Source organism: Globicephala melas, chromosome 8, assembly GCF_963455315.2.
Source record: "Globicephala melas chromosome 8, mGloMel1.2, whole genome shotgun sequence".
Classification (NCBI taxonomy): domain Eukaryota; kingdom Metazoa; phylum Chordata; class Mammalia; order Artiodactyla; family Delphinidae; genus Globicephala; species Globicephala melas.
The window spans coordinates 96,628,343-96,648,188 of record NC_083321.1 but is presented as its reverse complement, the minus strand read 5'-3'; the positions used below and the strand labels follow the sequence as shown (position 1 = coordinate 96,648,188).

The 19,846-nt window shown below is 49.9% G+C and overlaps 1 protein-coding gene across 2 annotated transcripts in view; it reads right to left on the bottom strand.

The window, feature by feature from the left end:
* The window catches only part of SORL1 (sortilin related receptor 1), a 258,242-nt gene that overhangs the window by 121,496 nt on the left and 116,900 nt on the right, over positions 1-19,846 (bottom strand). For both annotated transcript variants that reach the window (XM_060304206.1, XM_030839654.2), the window contains exons 3-6: positions 16,260-16,385; positions 9,457-9,618; positions 8,008-8,075; positions 2,701-2,881 (exon numbers count right to left, since the gene is read on the bottom strand). In XM_060304206.1, the coding sequence (XP_060160189.1) occupies positions 2,701-2,881; positions 8,008-8,075; positions 9,457-9,618; positions 16,260-16,385 (537 nt within the window). The remainder of the gene's footprint in view (positions 1-2,700; positions 2,882-8,007; positions 8,076-9,456; positions 9,619-16,259; positions 16,386-19,846) is intronic.

The following is a 19,846-nucleotide window of genomic DNA, read 5'->3' as shown; positions in this document are numbered from 1 at the left end:
AAGAGTTCATCGCCCAAAACCAATTTTCTGTCCTTTTACAATGAGTTCCTTGACTTTCCTAATTTGATTTGAATCCATTTAACATTAAAGTCACTCAGAATTCCCCAAAACCAGCAACCAGAGTGCTGGGCACACCCCAGAGAAGAAGTGACACTTGCAGGCCTCAATACTCCTACTGACAGGGTTATCCAACCAAGGCCAATGTTGTTTATCCTTATGGCTTAGGACTCTAGTGTATTAAGGAGAAAAATACCCATTTTATTATCCACTGCCAGTTGTGTTTCTCCTCTCATCAACCCATCCATTGAGAAACGTGCCTTTGATAATATAACTAGCATTGGAAGCTTCTGCATGTAGAAGGCTTTAGGGAAGAATGTCTCCAATTTTGCAGACTCTTAGGCATCCTAGGATGCTCAGGGGAAAAAATGCATTTGGGCCCTGCCATCTGCATTTGTAACAAGGGCCCTTGCTGCTGCTGCTGCAGGTGACCCTAGGACACCACTTCCAGGAGGTGGCCTAGCTCATCTCACCTGGAGCCTCTAGCTAACACCACTGACCTTGGAATCTGGTGGTCCATCCATGTGCTGAAGCAAGAAGCCAACACAACTACAATTTTGCCACCAATACCATATAAATCAATAAGCCACACACAGAGATGAGAGTTGACAATAAAAGAACTAATAATTTAATATCCCCCAATCCCATCCCCCCCCCCAAAGAAAACGCCAGTAGCCTCATCTTTCTAAATTAGGCAGGCAAAGATTCATTCGACTCCACTGTACATCTGCTATGTATCAAGCAATGTGCAAGATACTGGGTACTGCATCAGTGATGATCAAACAGACACAGCCCCTGATCCTACCACTGGCCAGGAATAGTAAAGAAATTACCACCGGCACTCTGAAAATCAGCTATGTCTACACAACAGACATAGCTGTGATGGCAGAACAGAGGCACAGAAAGCTCTAAAGGGGATATAACTTATTCTCAGGTGTGAGATCTAGAAATAATAGGATGAGGGAATGCACAAGTGCTCTCCACCTCAGACCCTCCCAGCTCAGTCAGTAAAAGAAATCTGGGAATTAGTCACTGGGACTTAAAATTGAGAAATTAAAATCACAAAAAGCACAGGCCCAAGAGACTAAAACAAAAAAGACCTATGAGCACCAGAGGACTGGAGACAAGGTTGTAAACACAATTGGTACTTGGGGTCACCCAACTGGATGTCACAAGGTACCAGTCCTCAGGCCTGACCTCTCACCTCTGCACTCCCAGCACATCCCTGTGCTTGAAGCAACTCAAGGATGCTTGTGTCCTTGGGCTGTTCTGTGTGCACGCACGTGTGTAAGAGAGACAGACAGGCAAGGCAGGAAGCAAATGATCCAGGGAGTGACTCGAGGCAAACAGCCTGACAGAAGAAAACTTGTCATGGTTTAGTGGTCTTAAAAAACATTTTTCGAGGGCTTCCCTGGTGGCGCAGCGGTTGAGAGTCCGCCTGCCGATGCAGGGGACGCAGGTTCGTGCCCCGGTCTGGGAAGATCCCACATGCCGCGGAGCGGCTGGGCCCGTGAGCCATGGCCGCTGAGCCTGAGCGTCCAGAGCCTGTGCTCCGCAACGGGAGAGCCACAACAGTGAGAGGCCCGCGTACCGCAAAAACAAAACAACAACAACAACAAAAAAAACCATTTTTCGAGGTGTGTAATGGGGAACCCCTCTGGCATTTAGCCTCTCGCATCTTCTCTTCTGATTCCAACCTCGCTCCCTGCTTTCCCTTTTGGGGAAGTTCTCTCTCCACCCTAGGATCCTACCAAGCGGGTTGACCTGCTTCTGCCTGGCCAGCTACCAACATATAAATAAGTGAGAACCTGGACGAAAACATGACATCTGGTTTTAGTCCCTAAGGTTAACAACGACAGAAAAGAGCAACCGCCCAGGCCCCAGAGACCTCCGTCAGACCTGAGGTCAAGGAGGCAATGGTCGCGTTATGAAAGCAAGCTTGCACCCCCCGGCAAGAGCAGCCCAACCTACTCTTGGCCAGGCCTGGTTTTTTCCTTTACACAAGGGCAGTATGGTTGCAACTTGATACAGCTGTAAGGCAAGTCCTGTTAAATAATCAACTGTGGTTTTAAATGAGCAAGCCCTCCATTTCAGCGTGTGGCTCCAACACACAAAATCAAGGAGAAGATTTTCCCAAAGCCTGAGACTTAAGCTACTTACTGACAGCTGGAAGCTTAAGTACTGCTTTTCTTAGAGCATTAACTCCCACTAGCCAATGACTACACATTCTACTAGCCATGTAAATGAACATGTGTCCAAACCTCCCAAAGAAATGGGCCTGAGCTGCAGGGAAATCAGGGAGTGGGATTAAAGAAAAAAAAGCCACTTAGCCCCACCCCTCCTTTCTGTGTTCTTTTCATCGGGATTTCAAAGAAGTGTGTGTTGGTCAAGGATGCTTGGACCAGGAAAGGACCAAATTCCCAGCACCCAGAGACACTCTGAGTGGTTGTCTAAGCTTTTCTGCTCCTTGACCTCCCAGAACCTTCCAGGTCCCTTGGGAGTGTCCAGCTACATCCAGCACCGGCAGTCAAGCTCCCCCAGGCACGTGCATTCCGTCCCTGCTTGCATGGACCCTCCGTGCCTGATCACAGAACACCCACCCTCAGAACGGACACGCAAAAGCAGTTTACTCCTCGAACTTACCACCACCTTTGTGGCAAACATGTACTTGTCCCGCAGCTGGAAGTCCCTCACTTCCTCCAGGATCACCTCCAGGTTCTCCCGGGACTGGAAGAAGTCTGTACTTCGGAAAACTGTGGAGTAGCCAGAGGGTTCGTGTCGTTCAACGTAGATGGTGTTTGGCTTGTCGTAGGGATCGATTCCCCTGGAAGAAAAAAAAAAAGCGGTTGTCATCATCTCCACATTGAGTCGTTGGAGGTGTAGAGGTCCTGCCATGCAGACCATCAATGAGAACCCAGGGTCACCATGGCAGCAGCTAGAAGTGATGCTCTCTCCCTGTGCCGCAAACACAACCCTTTGGCGGCTCCTTGGCTCAGCAGAGAGGGAAAGGAATTGCCACTTGTCAAGTATTTTCTGCTGGTACTGTTGTTTACAGCCTGGGTTTCACTCCAGGCAAGCTCCAGCGGGGCTAGAGGAGAGGGAAAAGAAGGAAAAGTGAAAGGCAAGTGTACTGATCCCCTTGACGTCCTTCAGAAACGCAGGGCTCACTCTCCCTCTGTGCTTCTGTCCACACTATCCCCCTCTACCTGGATGCCCTCTGCATATACTCTGATCTGCACATCTAAATCCTACTCGTCTTCTGAGATCAAGTGCAAGTCCCCCTCTTCCAGGAAGCCTTCCCCCATGCCCTTCTCCCATCACTAGCCATGCGTCTCAATTCCAAGCCTTTTTTATGAGTTCAAGAAAAGGGAGAGAACTGCCTTAAGTGGATTTTGGAATCAGTCTTTTCACTTTATACAATGGACCTTCTTACCCACTATATTATACCGTTCACCATAATGTATCTGTCTGAGCTTCCTAGACAGAGTATAGATTCCATCAAAGGCCATGCCTTACATTTCTTTTTATCCTATAGAGTTCCTTGCTGCATTGATCTTTGCTGCGTGGATCCATGGACATATTGCAAAAGCTCTTCCAAACCAAAAACTGCAGAGTGATTAGATCAAACTACCTGAGAGAAGAATCTCTGCACTGGTGTGTCCCCTAAGAAGGGCCCTAAGAGCAGCCTGGGAGGACAACTAACCTGCCCGAGGTTTCCTAACCTGCACAAGAACACCAAGGCCAGGCGGACCATTTAGCAAGAGGGAAAAACAGTTGGAAAAATTTGGAGGAGAGCTTCACAGTGAGGATGCAGTGATGACCCAAGGAGAAGTAGGACTCATTAATGATTAATTCACACAAACCATCTGTACGGTTCTACAGACACAATGGCTCTCGGGATAATGGAGGCAATGATAGGAAATTCCTTCCAAGATGCATTGTCAAGAGCAAGTTCCAAGACAGAAGGGACGGGAAGGAAAAGAAAAGAAAGGAGGGAGGAAGGGAGGAAGAAGAAAAGAAGGGAGACAAGAAAGAGGAAAACAAAAGAGCCTCTTTTTGCAAAGGGGGAAGACTTGACTTTGGCCCTACAATCTGGAGTCTTGGTAGGACAATGGAGAAACCAGCCTGTCCCAATGAGAGAAACTAACGTTCACCGCGAGATGCTCTGTGTGCAGAGCAGGGGAGGGATGGGGAGGACGTGTTCTCTTCTTTTCCACAGTTGGAAGTACTGATTAAAGTACTTCCTCTACCCTAGAGGATATGCAAATTAAAACACGCTGGATATTTTTAAAAAGGCAGAGAGGAAGGGACCTTCACCCAGATATGGAGGTGGAGCTCACCTCTACTATTCCTTCGTAACCCAAAGCAGCCGACAGCTAGCAACAGAAAGAGCTGCGGCTTTCACCCCAATTCTCTTCCGTAATCCACATCTGAACCTCTCCCTTCTGAGAGCTGCTCCCCTAACAAATTCCTGTACTTGGCAATCGCTAGCCTCCCACTTTCCATGCTCACTGACACTGAATTCCTCTTCTCTTTACCCGCATTTGGAAGTTCCAAGCCTTGCTCTGTCTCTGAGCACAGTCATTGGTCCTCACTTGGCCTCACCCACCTCACTTACAGTCTTTCAGGGCATCCTTGAACCCGCCCCCATGGCTCATCCTCTGTCCTGTCTTGCCAATCTCCAGCTCTGGATAACATAAATCACTGGTTTTCCTCACCCCTGCTGCTCCTAGGCCGCCAAGCATCGCTGAACGAAGTGTGCCTTTATTCTCTGAGAGGTTACATTACACTCTCACGTATTATGGGGAACCCTAGGAGAAATCCCTCAAATAGCCTGAAATTCCCTGACACCAGACATGTCATTATCTACAATAAGACAGGCAGCCCCTTCCCCTAGGATATCTATCTGCATGTCTGCACAGAGGCAGAAGGTACAACACAAAAATTCCCAAACATGAAGCTTCTTTATTTAGTAATCCTGCTGGTTTGCCCTCTTAATATATGATTCTCTAAACAGAAAAAAGAACAATCTGTCCCTTTAAAGTTAAAAAAAAAAAAAGTTCTAATGGTGTTCCCTGGGTAGAGGTTGTACTCGGATGAGAGTGTGGTTATAATCTAAGACTCTACAACCTCTGCCCAAGGAAAATACTGAGAGTCAGAAAGAGCTGCCCTCTACAAAACCGAAGTCCAGGGCTTCCCTGTTGGCGCAGTGGTTGAGAGTCCGCCTGCCGATGCAGGGGATACGGGTTCGTGCCCTGGTCCAGGAGGATCCCACATGCCACGGAGCAGCTGGGCCCGTGAGCCATGGCTGCTGAGCCTGTGCGTCCGGAGGCTGTGCCCCGCGACGGGAGAGGCCACAGCAGTGAGAGGCCCGCGTAGCGCAAAAAAAAAAAAAAAAAAAAAAAAAAAAAAGGAAGTCCACTGGAGCCTGAAGATACTCAGCTGTAAGGCCCCTCTCTGCTCCATCCTTTACTGTCCTTAATTACTAAGGAAGCAATACGAACTCAAAGACATTCCTCTTCAAAGAGACGGCTAAAAGACGTACAGACAGGATCCACATCTTGTGAAGCCACTACATTTAATGAGGACTAAAACTACATGTAAAAGTCAAAAAACCAATGCCAAACTGGAAAATATAAATATAAATGAACATACACGTACAAGCTCTTTCATATCACAAAGGACCAATCTCAAATATATCAAGAGCTCCTGGAAATCAGTAATAAACAGATGAACAATCTAATGGAAAAAGGGCAAAGGGCATGAAGAGACATGGCCCCAAAAAAGAAGTAAAAATGACCCTTAGGTTAAAGGAGGTTCAAACTTATTCATAATAAGAAAAATGCAAATCAGAACTACAACAAGGGACTTAACTGGTGGCACAGTGGTTGCTCCCAATGCAGGGGGCCCAGGTTCGACCCCTGGTCAGGGAACTAGAGCCCACCTACATGCCACAACTAAGAGTTTGCATGCCACAACTAAGGAGCCCACGAGCCTCAACAAAGACCTGGTGCAGCCATGTAAGTAAATACATAAATAAAACAAGATTTAAAAATACAACTATACTGAGATACTAACACATTGGCTGTGGAAAAAGGCATAATTCTATGTTGTTGAGAATGAACACAAAATTTGACACTTTCTATAGAAATTTTGGCAAAGTTACAATTTCAATGCTTTAGTCACTGGGGATATATCAGTGCAAAACTGAAAAAAAGTCCATGCCCTCGTGTAGTTTTATTCTATTGAAGAAAGACAAATAATAAGCATAATAAGAGTATATTAGGATGTGATGAGTGCTGTGCAGAAAAAGAACAGATCAGGCTACAGCAGACCGGGAATGACAGGAGTAATTGCAATTTTAATGAGATCCTTAGGATAGGCCCCATCTGGAAGATGTTATTTGAGCAGACTTGAATGAGGTAAAGGAGCAAGCCACAAATATATCTTTAGGACAAGCATTCTAGCCGGGGAAAATAGCAAGTGCAAAGGCCCTGTGGTGAGGAATGTAGCTGGCATTTAATCTGAGAAAAGTAATGATGCACTTGAAAGGGTTCAAAGCAGAAGAACAACATGATCTGACCTGTTTTTAACAGGATCAATACGGCCCTGCTGAGAATCAGTTGTAGAAGGACAAGAGTAGAAGTAGAAAGACCAGCTGGATGATTAATGAGTGACAGCAGTGACTTGGAGTTAAATAGTTGCTGAGTAGTGGATCCTGGGTATATACTGAAGGTACAGCCACAGGGATTTCCTGATGGACTGAACGTGAAGCATGAAACCAACACGGAATCAGTCATGACTCGGAATTTTTCACCTGAGCAACCAGAAACTGAAATGGGGAAGATTACGTACGGGTAGAGCTGATCCAGGGTGGTGAAGGTCAAGAGGTATCAAGTTTGGTAGGTGTGAATGGTCTGACTGTCTCCCACTGACCCACCAAGTCCACGCCTGGGAGTCTGCTCTACACATTCGTCTGCATATGTACGAATTCAAGATTATATACATCATCCCCACAACAGTAAAAGGCCAGAAGTGACTAAGACCAGAAACAACCTCTTAAAGGTTAGCCCTGTTGATTTCATTTTCCTTCTCAAAAACCTACAATGGCTCCCCATGGCTTTCAGAATTCAGTCCAAATTCCTTTATCAAGCAAGCACTGCAGATTCTGATACCAATACCCCTTTCCAAATTTCACCCAATACACTGTCCAAGGATAAGACTCAGGGTTCTCCACCCAAGCACCACAGTGCCTCGTCTCTGCCTTGGGCCATTCTGTTCCCATCTGGAATTCCCATCCTGCACCCCTCCAAACAGCCACACCCTACCTGGTGTGCACATCCTGGATCAACAGTAACCTCCTCCGTGGAGCTGCCTATGACCCATCTGGAAGGAGCATGGCCCTCCTCTGGCTTCTTATGCTATGTCCGTGGGACTTCATGCTTCTTTCATGATGTATGTTACATGCACAAAATGTCTCTTCTTCTCTCCTAAACTGCAATATCCTTAATAACTACATCCATCAGTTATTCAACTTCTTACACCCTAAAGCGTCTGTTTTATATTCAGCAGGCATTCAAAAAAAATGTTATGAATGAACAAATGAACGAATTTTAGAGAAAAGTCCCCACTTCTGATATGACGCTCTAAAAATGAAGGTCTTTTAGAAATTCTAATACATGCAAGAGCTTCAAGATTCCCCTGGATTCCCTGACGGATTGAAAAATGCAAAAGCTCTGTCACTCCCGCCACAAGTTACCTTCCTTCCTCACCCCCCCAAACCCCTGGGGAGTCTGTTATACCTGCAGCTCTCATTCCTGGGTCTGGAATGTGTCCTTCCTGAACCAGATGCTTCACATTTCAGGGGAGGGCAGATTTGCCCTGCATGAAGGAGCTAGAACTGAAGCAAGGGGATTATGTAACTCAAATTTCTCAGATGGCACGACTTACCAAGAAACGGACTTCACATGTTCCTGAATCATGATCCAGGTCTGGCCAAAATCATCTGATTTCCATAGCTGCAAAGACCAAAGCAACAAGTGGTCACGATGCAAGAGGCGTGATGTAAGATCCCTGAATGGCACCACCAGCACACACCCGTGGAAACCCCAGCCTCAACAATACGTCCCCTGTGAAGACAGGTGGGGAGATCACATTACCCAACCCGGTTACCCCACGTGCCAACAAGGGCAGGAAGGGCAGGAAGTTCACCTTTGCATTCTTCTCCATTCAGTTACTAAGGTCTCAGTACCTCCGTACTGGAAGGAAGGAAAAACGATCGTGACTTGTCTTCCTTTTACGGATTATCAGAAATTATATTTTACTCAAGACTGACCCTCACGTGGTGGTGAAAACAAAAGGATTATACTCAGTACTTCTCGCCTGGGAAACAGTGTCCTTGAAAACCCATAATGGGACACAGTGATGAAAGCTGAATGGAGAGGACTCAGGGAATCCCCGAACACAAAGGTGTGGCCATGAGTAACTGACTTGCTGACCTTTGCCCCTCAACTTCCAAAGACAGGGTCCCTGGCCCTAGGGACCAGGGAGCAAGAAGCAGGAGACTAAAAACAACAATAATCCACCTACACTGGTAAACAGCCCATACTTGGGTTACTCCCTAAGGCAAGTGAAGATAAACAGGTCGTGTTTTGGTTAAACAACCTGCAAAGAAAAAGAATCGTTCCAAGGTTCCTCTGAGCAAAGTCATTTGAGACTCATCATGAACCCCATCCTACAGGGCCAACAGGTTCCATGGGATTATGCGAGATCAATACCCTTGACTTGGCGAGTTTTAACCTTGAGATAGAAACTTACCTGGGCGCTCTCCCCATCTCTCACCTTTCCTTCAAATCCGGGTTAAAGGAAGAAAATGCATACATTTATATTATATTCACGCACACACGTGCGCTCGTGTGCACGCACGCGCGCGCGCGCACACACACACACACACACACAGCAAGAATATTTAAGTGAATGGTAACTTCAAATAAATGGTAGGCAAGGGCAGTATGTTTAAGGTGGAGGATGGGAAAGGTAGAGCAGAAATTCGACAAGAGGTCCCAGCACAGCTCAGATGCCAGCCTTCCCTACCTGGCTCTCTTTGATTTAATTCCAGAGACCCGATTTACCCCCAGGACTAACAGAGGTGTCCCTGCAGCAAGAATGGCCTGATGTGTAACTAACAGGGCCTGCCGGGGCTGGGTGTTGCTCCCTGGCTAGGATGCAGACCCAGGGTGCCAGGGGGATATAGTTTTCCGCAGCCGTGGGAAGTGAAATAGTAGCTACAAAGGCTCAGCCTGAGAGAGGAGGAGGGAGGGGCTGGGGGAGGTCACTCGAAGGACAGGCGATCCACTGGGGCAGAACAGAAACCTCAAGGAGCCCCAGAAGCTCTCTTACCTGCTTGTTGGGGTGAGACCTGTCAAAGCCCAGGAGAAGGTTAGAGGCCTTGCTGTGCAGCAGGAGGTCGGCTGCCCGGAATGGGATGGAGAAGCCTTGGATGGTGTTGCAGAAGTCAAACGTGGTCCAGAGGTACTGGGCATAAGCATCTGCAAAGATGTACTGCAGGGAAAGGAGGAGAGCTCAGAGCGGAGCCTGGCCGCGCCCCAAACACCCCTTCCCCAGCAGAGTCTGAGTGCCCACGCATGCAGAGGCCAGGGGCCGGCACCCTCGCACATGGTCTTCTTGCCATCTCCTGACAATGAAGAGACTCCGGTGCATATCACACGAGGCTCGGCAAAGGAAGGGTGCAGACGGGCTGCGCTGAAGCCAGGTGGAGCTCTTGTTTACCCAGGTAATGAAGCAAGCCAAGCCTTTCTATTTTTTCTTTCAACTGACTTGGTCTTTCTCATTCCCTGGGGGGTGACCCGGTCACAATCAGAGGGCGGCTCTAGGAAGCCGGGCAGAGGAGCCCTGCTCTCCAGGCTGGCTGCACACAGATGGGCCTGCTCACTAGCCGTGCATCCTCTGACACACCTTTCCGGGAATACCCCTGCCATCACACCCGCCCAGGAAGCTTAGCTTCCCCTTCTTGCCCCTGTGCCGGGTGACCGGGCAGCTCTGAGGACCCAGTGGCCACCGGGGCCGGCAGACTCACTGTGGGGCACAGCGGGCAAGCAGGGGCCTCACCTCATTTTGCTTCCCCACGGGTGAGCGACTCTGAACAAGTCAGGCTGGAGAGTGACTGCCGGCCTCAAGAGCTCTCAAGGGGAAAGGATCAAAGCAATTCAACTGAACAAATGTGCACCGAACATGCACCCTGGACCAGATGCCGAGGGCGTCCCGGAGAAACCAGAGGACCCTTCCTCTTAAGCACCTTCCGGTCTAATGTGGGAGAAAGACGTGTCTACAGCCAACTACAGTGCAAGGGGAAATGAGACCAACTGAGAAACCATGGACAGAGTCCTATGAGAGCACAGACTACAGATCAGTTCCGGTTTGGGAGATCGGATATGACTCCATGGAAGATTTGGGCCTTGACGGGCAGACAAGACTTCCACAGGGAAGGAACACGCCGAGTCAAGGGCAGTTTGAGTTTGGGAACAAAAGAGGAAGGAAAAAAAGAAAAACAGTATGGGTTTGGTGACGGTCTTGGGGCTTGAGGGAAATATCAGGAAATTAAGGCTGGAAAGCCCAGAAGGTGGCAGGCCTTGCGTGCACACAGAGAGCTGGAGGACGTCCCCTGCTCCCAGGAGCACAGGGTGGCTCAGAGGACGACTGTGACCCAGAACCAGAGCTGGGGGGACCCAGCGTCACCAGAACTCAGCAACTGACATCCTAGAAATCACGGACGCACAGGAATCAGTCCAAGGACGCTTTCCCTAATTGATTCCACCTGCTCCAGACCCCGCTTCAGCTCTAACAGCCTCAGCCTGGAGAAACAATCTGCACTTGTCTACACGTTGCTTTCTGACATTCCTGCTCCTTCTCCTTCACGCTCTCTCCCCACATCCAGCCTGTAAACTTCCCAGGCAAGCGTTTTACGTGTTCTCTCTCCTCTGTTTCCTCCACAGCATCTAATGTAAAACTCCAAACTCTGGAGAAGCCTAATGAAGTCTAACCCTAAAGGGTAGTAAATGGTATGAAAGCAAAAACTAGCGGAACCAAAGGCAAAGTGATAAAAACAATTAGGACCCTAAGGAGGACCATCATCATTTGGGGTCTAAAAGTGTCCCCTAGAAATAACACAGCCTATCTTCCTGCTCTGAAACTGTCTTGGTTATTTGGGGGAGGGAGTGTTCTCTCAGTTTGAAAAGTTTTCTCCAGAAACACCTATCCCATGGCTGCCTGCAGTTTCACATTTGAGGACCTAGAAATCCCATGTCCGGCCACAGAACGTATGACGTTCATGACAGTAGCTATGATTTTTCTTTTTTCTTTTTCTTTTTCTTTTTGTTCCTTTTGGCTGCGCCACGCAGCATGCGTGTCTTAGTTCCCCGACCAGGGATTGAACCCGTGGCCCCTGCATTGGAAGCGTGGAGTCTTAACTACTGGGAAAACACCAGGGAAGTCCAATAGCTACAATTTTTCAAGAGGCACTTAGTATGCACCAGGCGCTGGGCTGAATGTTTGCACACCTTGCCTCTTTTCACTCACAGCGTCCCTGCAGCAGCTCCAAGCTATGATACTGTCATCTCCTCTCTTACCAATGAGGACACTCATGCTTAGAGAGGTCGGCTGCCCAAGGTGACCAGGAAGAGGCAGCATTCGTATCAGCGTCTGGCTGGTTCATCAAACCTTACCTCTCTCCTTCCAACAAAAAGGCAGCCTTTCCCGAATTGAGTCCATAGGTCTTAGCCTGGACTGCTGGGCTCAGTGAAGTACCTCCTCTCTTAACCCAGTCCCCAAGCTTCCCTGCAAACGCTCTTGCCTTCTGCGACACTGTCGCATCATCGCTCCACGCCCCACCCCTGACCATCTGTCTTTGACTCTCTCTTGCCAGCCCCTGTCTTCTTCAGCTCCTCGCCCTCAGGTGACCCTGATTCCTCCATCCTCGGCTGCTACCGCGGCTTATGGCTCATCCTTCCAAAAGCTTCCACCACCGCCCCTCCAGGAGTCCGCATTCCAAGACTCTCAAATCTCCACGCCCACCCTGACGTCTTCCCAAGAGTCTAGTTTTCATGACCTTCTTTACCTTCTCAGTCAGCATCTCCACCCGGATGTGCCCAGAGATTGCTCTCTGTCCAAAACTGAATTCTTCGCCACCTGCCCCCCAAAACCCACTTCTCCCTCCCCATGTCCCAAGCCCACGTGACACCTTCCCCGGCCCCATTACTCACCATTAGGGTCTGGTTTCTACTCCACTGCCTTCCCTTAAGTTCAATCGGCCACCTACCCTGTTAGGTTTTCCTCTAAAAGGTCTTTCACAATCAGTGCCTTCCTTTTTCTTCCCAGTGCTACTAGCGCAGCCCGTGGTCCTACTAGAGACTATGAGGAAATTGGGGTCGGCACTGGGTTTTACTCATCCTCTTGGCTTCTAGGACCAGCAGGGAGCGAGACCCTTAGAGGGTGGATATTAGGTTTGGTAAAGTGACTGGGCAACTTCATGCCTATAGTAACCCACGGGCTCCCTTTCTTACCGTCCTCTAACCTTGCCCTTCCAGCCCATCCTGCATGCTGCCGGCAGACCAGACACAGGTCCCTAAGGGACAGTATTCACAGTAACCCGTCAGCTCCAAGGTTCTTCCATGGCTCCCTCCAGTCCTCAAGGCAGAGGGAAAACTCCTCCCTCTTCAGGTGGGGCCCCACTGACATCATTAAGCCATTCAGTGCAAACACTCCCCTCCCCGCCTGCAGAGAAAACACATTTGGCACCCTGAAGCCTCTGTCCATGCCCTTCTCCTCCCTGATCCCCTAGGGTTCCCACCAGCTCTGCTCCAGCTACAGAAATCTGCCCATCTGTGAAGCTCCAGCCCTAGTCCTGAGCACCCACGAAGACTTCACCTCTCTGATCCAACGTTACTCTAATGACCTGCAGCTTCCATCCCACCCTTAGGCACGTGCTTCCTGCCGCTAGGTAACGTCCTCCAATGTGCACAGAGTACGAAGGCATGGGACGTCCTACTCTGCTTTTAGTCCCGGGACGCCTGGCTGTCAAGTCTGCTCGAGGCGACCCTGCAGACTGGCCAGCAGAGCTGACCTACTAGATGCTTCCTAACCTGGGCAATTTCAGGAGCATCCTCACCGCCACCCCCTACCTTTCCAAGCATGTCTGCAATCACTTAATATTCCAGACGTGCTTCATCTTTTCCTTTAGCTTAACGCTACGTTCCCTCGTAAAACACAAAGACCTCCGGAGAGATAACAAAAGTCGCTACAGAATTCATCCCCATGTCAGCCTAAGTGACTGTCTCCAGTTTCGAGTGAAGAAGCCAAGAGTACCGTGAAAGGAGGATGGGCAGACGAAGCAGGGAACGGACTCACCTCCAGGAGGTGGGAACCAAGGGAAGAAAGAGAGAGCGTTTCACCATCCCACCTGGGACCAGCCTCTGCCTGGAAAAAGGCAGGACCAGCTCTCGCATCTGTGGAGGCTGGGAAACCTGACCACACATCCAGTGACCTTCAAAGAGCCCAGACATGTCTGGACACTGCTGACTGACCTCGGGTGCACTGCGAGGCTGGTGGAACTGTCAGGTGGCTAGAGCCGCACGCTGCTCCAGGCGGTGGCACACAGGGGACCGCAAAGAAGGAAGTGGGACGGCGGGCTGATTCGAAAATAGACCCAAACTCTCACGTGACCCCACAGCCGCTCCATGTACCTAAGCAGCGCCTTCTTTCCCCTCCTGCAGGCCACGCCCCCCCAGACTTCCACGTGGCCCTTTCGTGACACCTTAGCCCTTCCGAGCAGCTGCGAACAGTCATTTCCACCATTTCCAATCGCCCTCCGTGGCAGCCACGCTAACGTCTGTGCACAGGTGATTGGCCTGGGCCCGGCACCTTGACGTAGAGGGCAAAGCACTCAGCCATGGGGGATGTTTATCAGGAAATGGTAGGTCGAGTGGGGCAATCTGCCTTCCAAGGGACAAAGGCAAAAGTAACCTAAGTCATCAGCACAGTAAGAGTCACTTCCTTCCTGAGAAGTCTGAGGAGGGGTAACAGCCTCCACTGGGGAGTTACAAACCCAACAGGGAAGGCAGCATCCCTAACCTCACTCAGCCTGCTCCAGCCCCAGGTCCAACAGCCACCAAGTTCTCCAAGAAGGCGGCCCTATGCATCATCCCACCAACTCCAAATCATCCCCAACTCAGCCCTGAGAAATCGGAGCAGCCCTCCTCTTCAGGTGACAGCACTGAGGCCGCGGGCCCATGGCTCCCACCTCACCTGCAGCACCTAGAGCTCCTCTATTGCAACCATTCCCTGGTTCTCCTTCCTTCTTGCCCTAGCCCCTGCCCTGCTCCTTCACCCTCTCCAAAAGCCCCAGATCCTCTCCCCGCACTAAACCACCCCCGCCGCAAGCCCCTAACTTCATCTTTCCTGTCTTCTGACTCTTCTGACTGTTGGGTTCAGCAGCTGCTCACCGCAACCCGCGACAAGCAGGAAGGGAGACGGAGCCTGCTTACAGACATCTGTGCCCTGCGGTCAGAGGCGAGGAGGGGACGAGATGGGGCTGAAAGGGACAACAGAGCAGTTTCGAGACCACAACTTCAGCAAGAGTTAACTTTGGGACAATGTGTAATAGTACTACTACTACTAATAACAATGATGGATGGGTACCACCTGACGCAGAGACTAATCCAAGGGCTGTCTGATTCTTGAGAGGCAGATTGATCCACAGGAGATGCAACACGGCCAGCAGGCTGGACCCTGGGGCAGGGCTCCCCAGTCACTCGAGGGACCGGGAGTCCCCAGTACCAGGCCTGCCAGTGCAGTGGTGGGGAGGGCGCGGCGGGCCTGCTGTCCAGACTACAGAACCGATTCCAACCTCTTTCTGTGCTTTTCTTCGCAGAGGGAAGAACTGCTCGGTCACCTTGGAGTTAGGTTAGAGGGGAGTTTGTCCTAACTGCCCCTCCACTTTGAGACCATCAGACGGGGCTGATATTAACTAGTAGGTACCAGTGGCACCTATTTTAGTTGTTAAAAAAACAATTGCTTCTGTTAGTAAACAGGCAGCTTAAACCCATGAGCGGCCCCTCCTACAGCTCCATGGGCCTGGTTCCCTCCCCAGGCCCAGCCCACAATCCAGCGACTGAAAGGTTAATGCCTGCCTCAGCAGGGTGGCCTTCAAAACCCAGCTCCCTCCAGACTGGGTCTGTTCTGATTGGTCAGGGCCATTCCGGTGGCTAAATATTTTGAATACAGTCCCTGCTAACAGACCACAGGCAACCTGAGAAGCCAGCACTGCGGGGCAGGGGGGCGGGGGCGGACCTGGTCAGAGGACCCTGTGGATTTCGCTCCTCCTTTCTGGATGAGCAAAAAGCAGCAGCTGCCCCGTACCTTCGCTTTGGCTTCTAAGGAGCTAGGTTTCGAGCATCCTTAGAAGCGGTCATCCTATCCTGGACATGAGCTCGGGATCACTAGAGCGGGGAGGAAGGCAGCCAAACACAGCTCTCCAAGCTCAAGGTACCTAACCCACAGGAAAGCCTTGCTTCCCGCACCCCCCTCTTCCTCCCTGGGGCCCAGGGCCATCTCAAGTCTAGGCTTCCTCCAAATCAAACTGCCCGGGTTCTACTGCAGAAACAAAGCCCCAGGGCAGACAGCTGGGAAAACAAATGAGGAGCCACAGCAGGATCAGCTGCCCTGGTTTTCCTTTCTAGACAGGTACAGGCTGGAGGGAAGGGGGGGTACACATGCACACGCAGGTACACACGTGTGTACGCACACTGGTGATACCCATGAAACCAAGACTTCAGCGGCTGCCCTGGAGGACCTAGATTAGACCCCAGTGCAAGCCCCAGTGGCCCTGGGTAACATTTGTGCCCCCTATGAAGCAGGCGACTTATCAGGCAGTTGGCAGACGCTTTGGGCTTTAACCTGCCCTTGTTTGTCCAGAAATCCTGCCTGGCCAGGACCTGGCCTGCTTGATCATGCACAGCTCTGCCCTGAGAATGACATTCTGTCACCGACTCCCAGGTAAGCAGAAAAACAGTCCCCAGCTGCCTGTCACGTGGCAAAGACGCCCAAGCGCTGCATCTCCCAGCCCTCCTGTAGCACAGCCATGGTCCCAAAAGACAGCCCCACGCGGTCACGAGAGGTGACGTCCTTACACGCTTGTTGTCCGCAGGACTGTGGTAGAACTGGGCGATCACAGCTTCGCTGCTGTTCCCCTCGCCGAAGTTCAACTTCTCTGAGATTCTCCTGAATGATCTTCCGTAGTCGTAAGACACGTACACCTGGAAGACGGAGGTGGGAAAGAAGAAAAGGATCGGTGAGAAAAGTGGCAGGAAGGCGGCTCCCTCCGCCTCCACTTGCAAACGCGTCCCCTGCGCCCTGAGTGTGGTTCCCAACGGGTCCCTGATACCATGAAATTACAGGTGTGAAGACAACCCACAAAGGAGAAGCAGGCCACCTCTGTGTCTGTCCCCAAGCCAGTGGCCTCTTTTCTGAGGCCACAACAATTCCCTGGAGGGGGAGACGCGCAGACAGAAACCATGATAAGCTCCTCACCACGGCCGGGTTGAGTGTTTAACAAACTACATCCAGAGGCTGAGAAAATGTGATTGTCTGAGGGGAAGGGATTGAGAATTTGTTTTGCCATCTGTTGAAATGTACCCAAAAGGTAATCTAATTCTCATCCTTCTGCTGGGGAGTTCTGTCCTTACAGCATTCCAGACGATTAAAAAAAAAAACAACCCTCATGGGTTTTCACAGAGTAGCCCCAGAGATGAAAAAGAGAGCAGTGCTAAGTGATTAAATATGCACAGAAGCTGCACAGAGGGGTCCCAGAACCCCCCTCCTCCAGCACCCTGACCCTGGAACATGGGAGATTCTGAGTTTAGAGGAACAGCAGGGGGGGCCATGCAGTTGCCAACGGTATTTACTTCTCTCCTGCTTCCGGGTCTCTGGCTCCCCGGTAACCACAGGTATGAAACAGAAGAATAACTTGTGCACTGAGTGTCTACCAGGTGCCCGGAGGCTACCTGAAAGCCATCACACCTCAAGAAAGGGATGGAAGAAATGGAAGTTGTCAGATCGTTTGTCCCTAGACTTTACTACCTAGGCACTGTGAAATTAATACAGTCAGTGGGTTTAAAATGAGCCTGACAGATGAATATAACACTATAATGTTATGAACACTATGAATATAATACTGAGTTAGAATTGGGGAAAGTGTTAAAGTAAAAGGACAGGTGAATCCCAAGAAGAATGGGAACTCGGGACGAATCCCATCGACTCAGCAGCAAACACGTTCTGAGGGGTTCATGGGAGCCAGATACTGCGCTGGACACCAGGCATACAAAGACACGGCCCTTCACACAATGGGCATGTAAACACGTCACTGCTGGTACACGATGCCCCCACGTGAACAATGAACTACACGATGTTTGTGCAAAGAAAACTGAGCGCACATGCGGGTTATTAATATTTATTAGATGTCGAGGTTGGAAGAGCACAGATAGAACCTCTGCCAACATCTGGAAGAATTCCTGTTACAAACACACACACTTAAGCACAGCACATGTTCCCCGACTACCAAACACACGGTGAGGGGCTGCCACAGAAACAGCTTCCTAAATTCAGCAGGTTGAGCGTTCAGAGATCATTTGAGTGGTAGGAAGACCAAGCGGTACTTTCTCACTTCCATCCTCCAGGCCAAGAACAGACATGAAGTGTTCCTTGTGACATTCAAAGTCACACACAGCAAACTGACGGCTTCTCCAAAAGGGAGCTCAGGCTCCTCCCAGCCCTAGCATCGTCCCCTACATGGATAATCCACTCCGTTACCTCCTCGGAGGCACAAGTGTGCTAATAAGCTCACATCGGGGCAGCATTTTGCAGTAACAATACTCTTTTGTATACATCAACTCTCTTCATCTTTAAAAACCCCGTGAGTGGGGCTCTCCTTTGCCACCTTCCGTGGACCTGGAACATAGCAGGTGTTCAGAAAAGAATTCTGAAATGAATAAATTTCACTACAAACCACAGCGTGAGTAAATGCATGTGTTCTGTGAGTGAACAAAAGAGAGTGAAATGAATGGATCCCTGACTCAGTGAACAACTGTTTACAGTTAAGAGATAAAACTCAGAGAAATGAACTACTAGCCCAAGGTCATGCTGCTAGAAACCGACAAAACTAGGAGGGGTTCCTCCAAGCCCAAGTTCAGCTGACTTTCCACTCTCTCAAGTCAACGTTCTGGGTGAATGTTCTCCTCTGCATGCTTGCATTTCTCTGCTAAAGAGGAAGATCACACACCAAAGCTACAGCCCAGGCACTGGAAGGAACACTGGATGGAGAGAGAAAACACCACCTTGAATGAAGCATGGGGCCTTCCCCGGACACCCCGCCACACCTCTGCATCACCCGCTGGTGGTGGACGTGCGGCCACCCTCAAAACCACAAACCTCGCCCTTAACATTCTCATCTGTAAGCAAACTCCATCCCTTTGGGGCTTATACTAAACAGAAGTGAGGAAGGTATGTGAGGGTCCATGCTACGCCTGAGGCTCTCAAACTGCTCATCGGCCTTGCTTCCTTTCTCCAGGCTGGACAACTCCAACACGGTATTTTGAGCCTATCCTCACAATTCTTATCCCTACTTGATCAACAGATCAATAGGGCAAAGGCCAGCTCGGGGCTGTGCACAGCTATTCACCTTCCTCCACGGTGAAGAGCCCTGCAAGGGCCTCTTCCAGTGTTCAGACGAGGCCAAGTGGGCTGATGACCTCATGGCCTCCACACAGCACCCCGGTTGGTACATTCTGAGTCAGGGTTTCTTTCCCTAGCACGCTGCCTCACTCACGGCCCACAGTGAGCTCCAGTGAATTGAGGCAAACGCCCCCAGGCTCACTCATCCTGTGCTTCTACCATTTGCTTTGCATCCAGACACAGGTTTCTGCACTAATTAGTCTTCTCTGGCCTCCACAGGACACCACTCCCTCAACTAAATAAAGAAGAAAGGAGTTTCTCTTTTTTTTTAATTAAAGTATAGTTGATCTACAGTATTTATGAGTTTCAGGTAGACAACATAGTGATTCAATATTTTTATAGATTATACTCCATGTAAAGTTATTACAAAACAAGGGCTCTGTTTCCCTGTGCTGTACAATACATCCTTGTGGCTTTATATACAGTAGTCTGTTAATTCCACACCCAGTTTCTAAACTGTCAAAAGTTGCTAGTTAGATCAGTCTTACCTCTAAAGACGGTCCTTCAGAGTGAACGGTTTTAAATTATTTCCCCTGTACTTCAAAACCATAAATAATAACGAGAAGGAGGAGGGGAGGGGGAGAAGGGTTAAAGTGTCCAGAAAGCATCTCGGTGTCTGGGGCTGTTCTAAGTACTTTACACCCATACTTCTCAAACTGTAACACGCCTACAAATCACCCAGCAGGACACAGGTCAAAATGCAGACTCCGATTCAGGAAGTCTGGGGTGAGATTAGGGATTCTGCATTTCTAACCACCTCCCACGAAACCCGCACACTGCCGGTCTGCAGACCACCCTTTGGGAAGCAAGATTTTACAAGGACTCTCTCACTGATGGATGAGAAAACCAAGGGGAAATGAAGGAATTGGCTCAAGGTCAGACTGCTGATGGATGGTAGAGCCAGGATTCAAACCCACGCATTCTGCTCTCAGACCTGGGGCTCAGCTAGACTCCGGCTCCCACAGGCTACAGACGCGGGCCCGGCTCC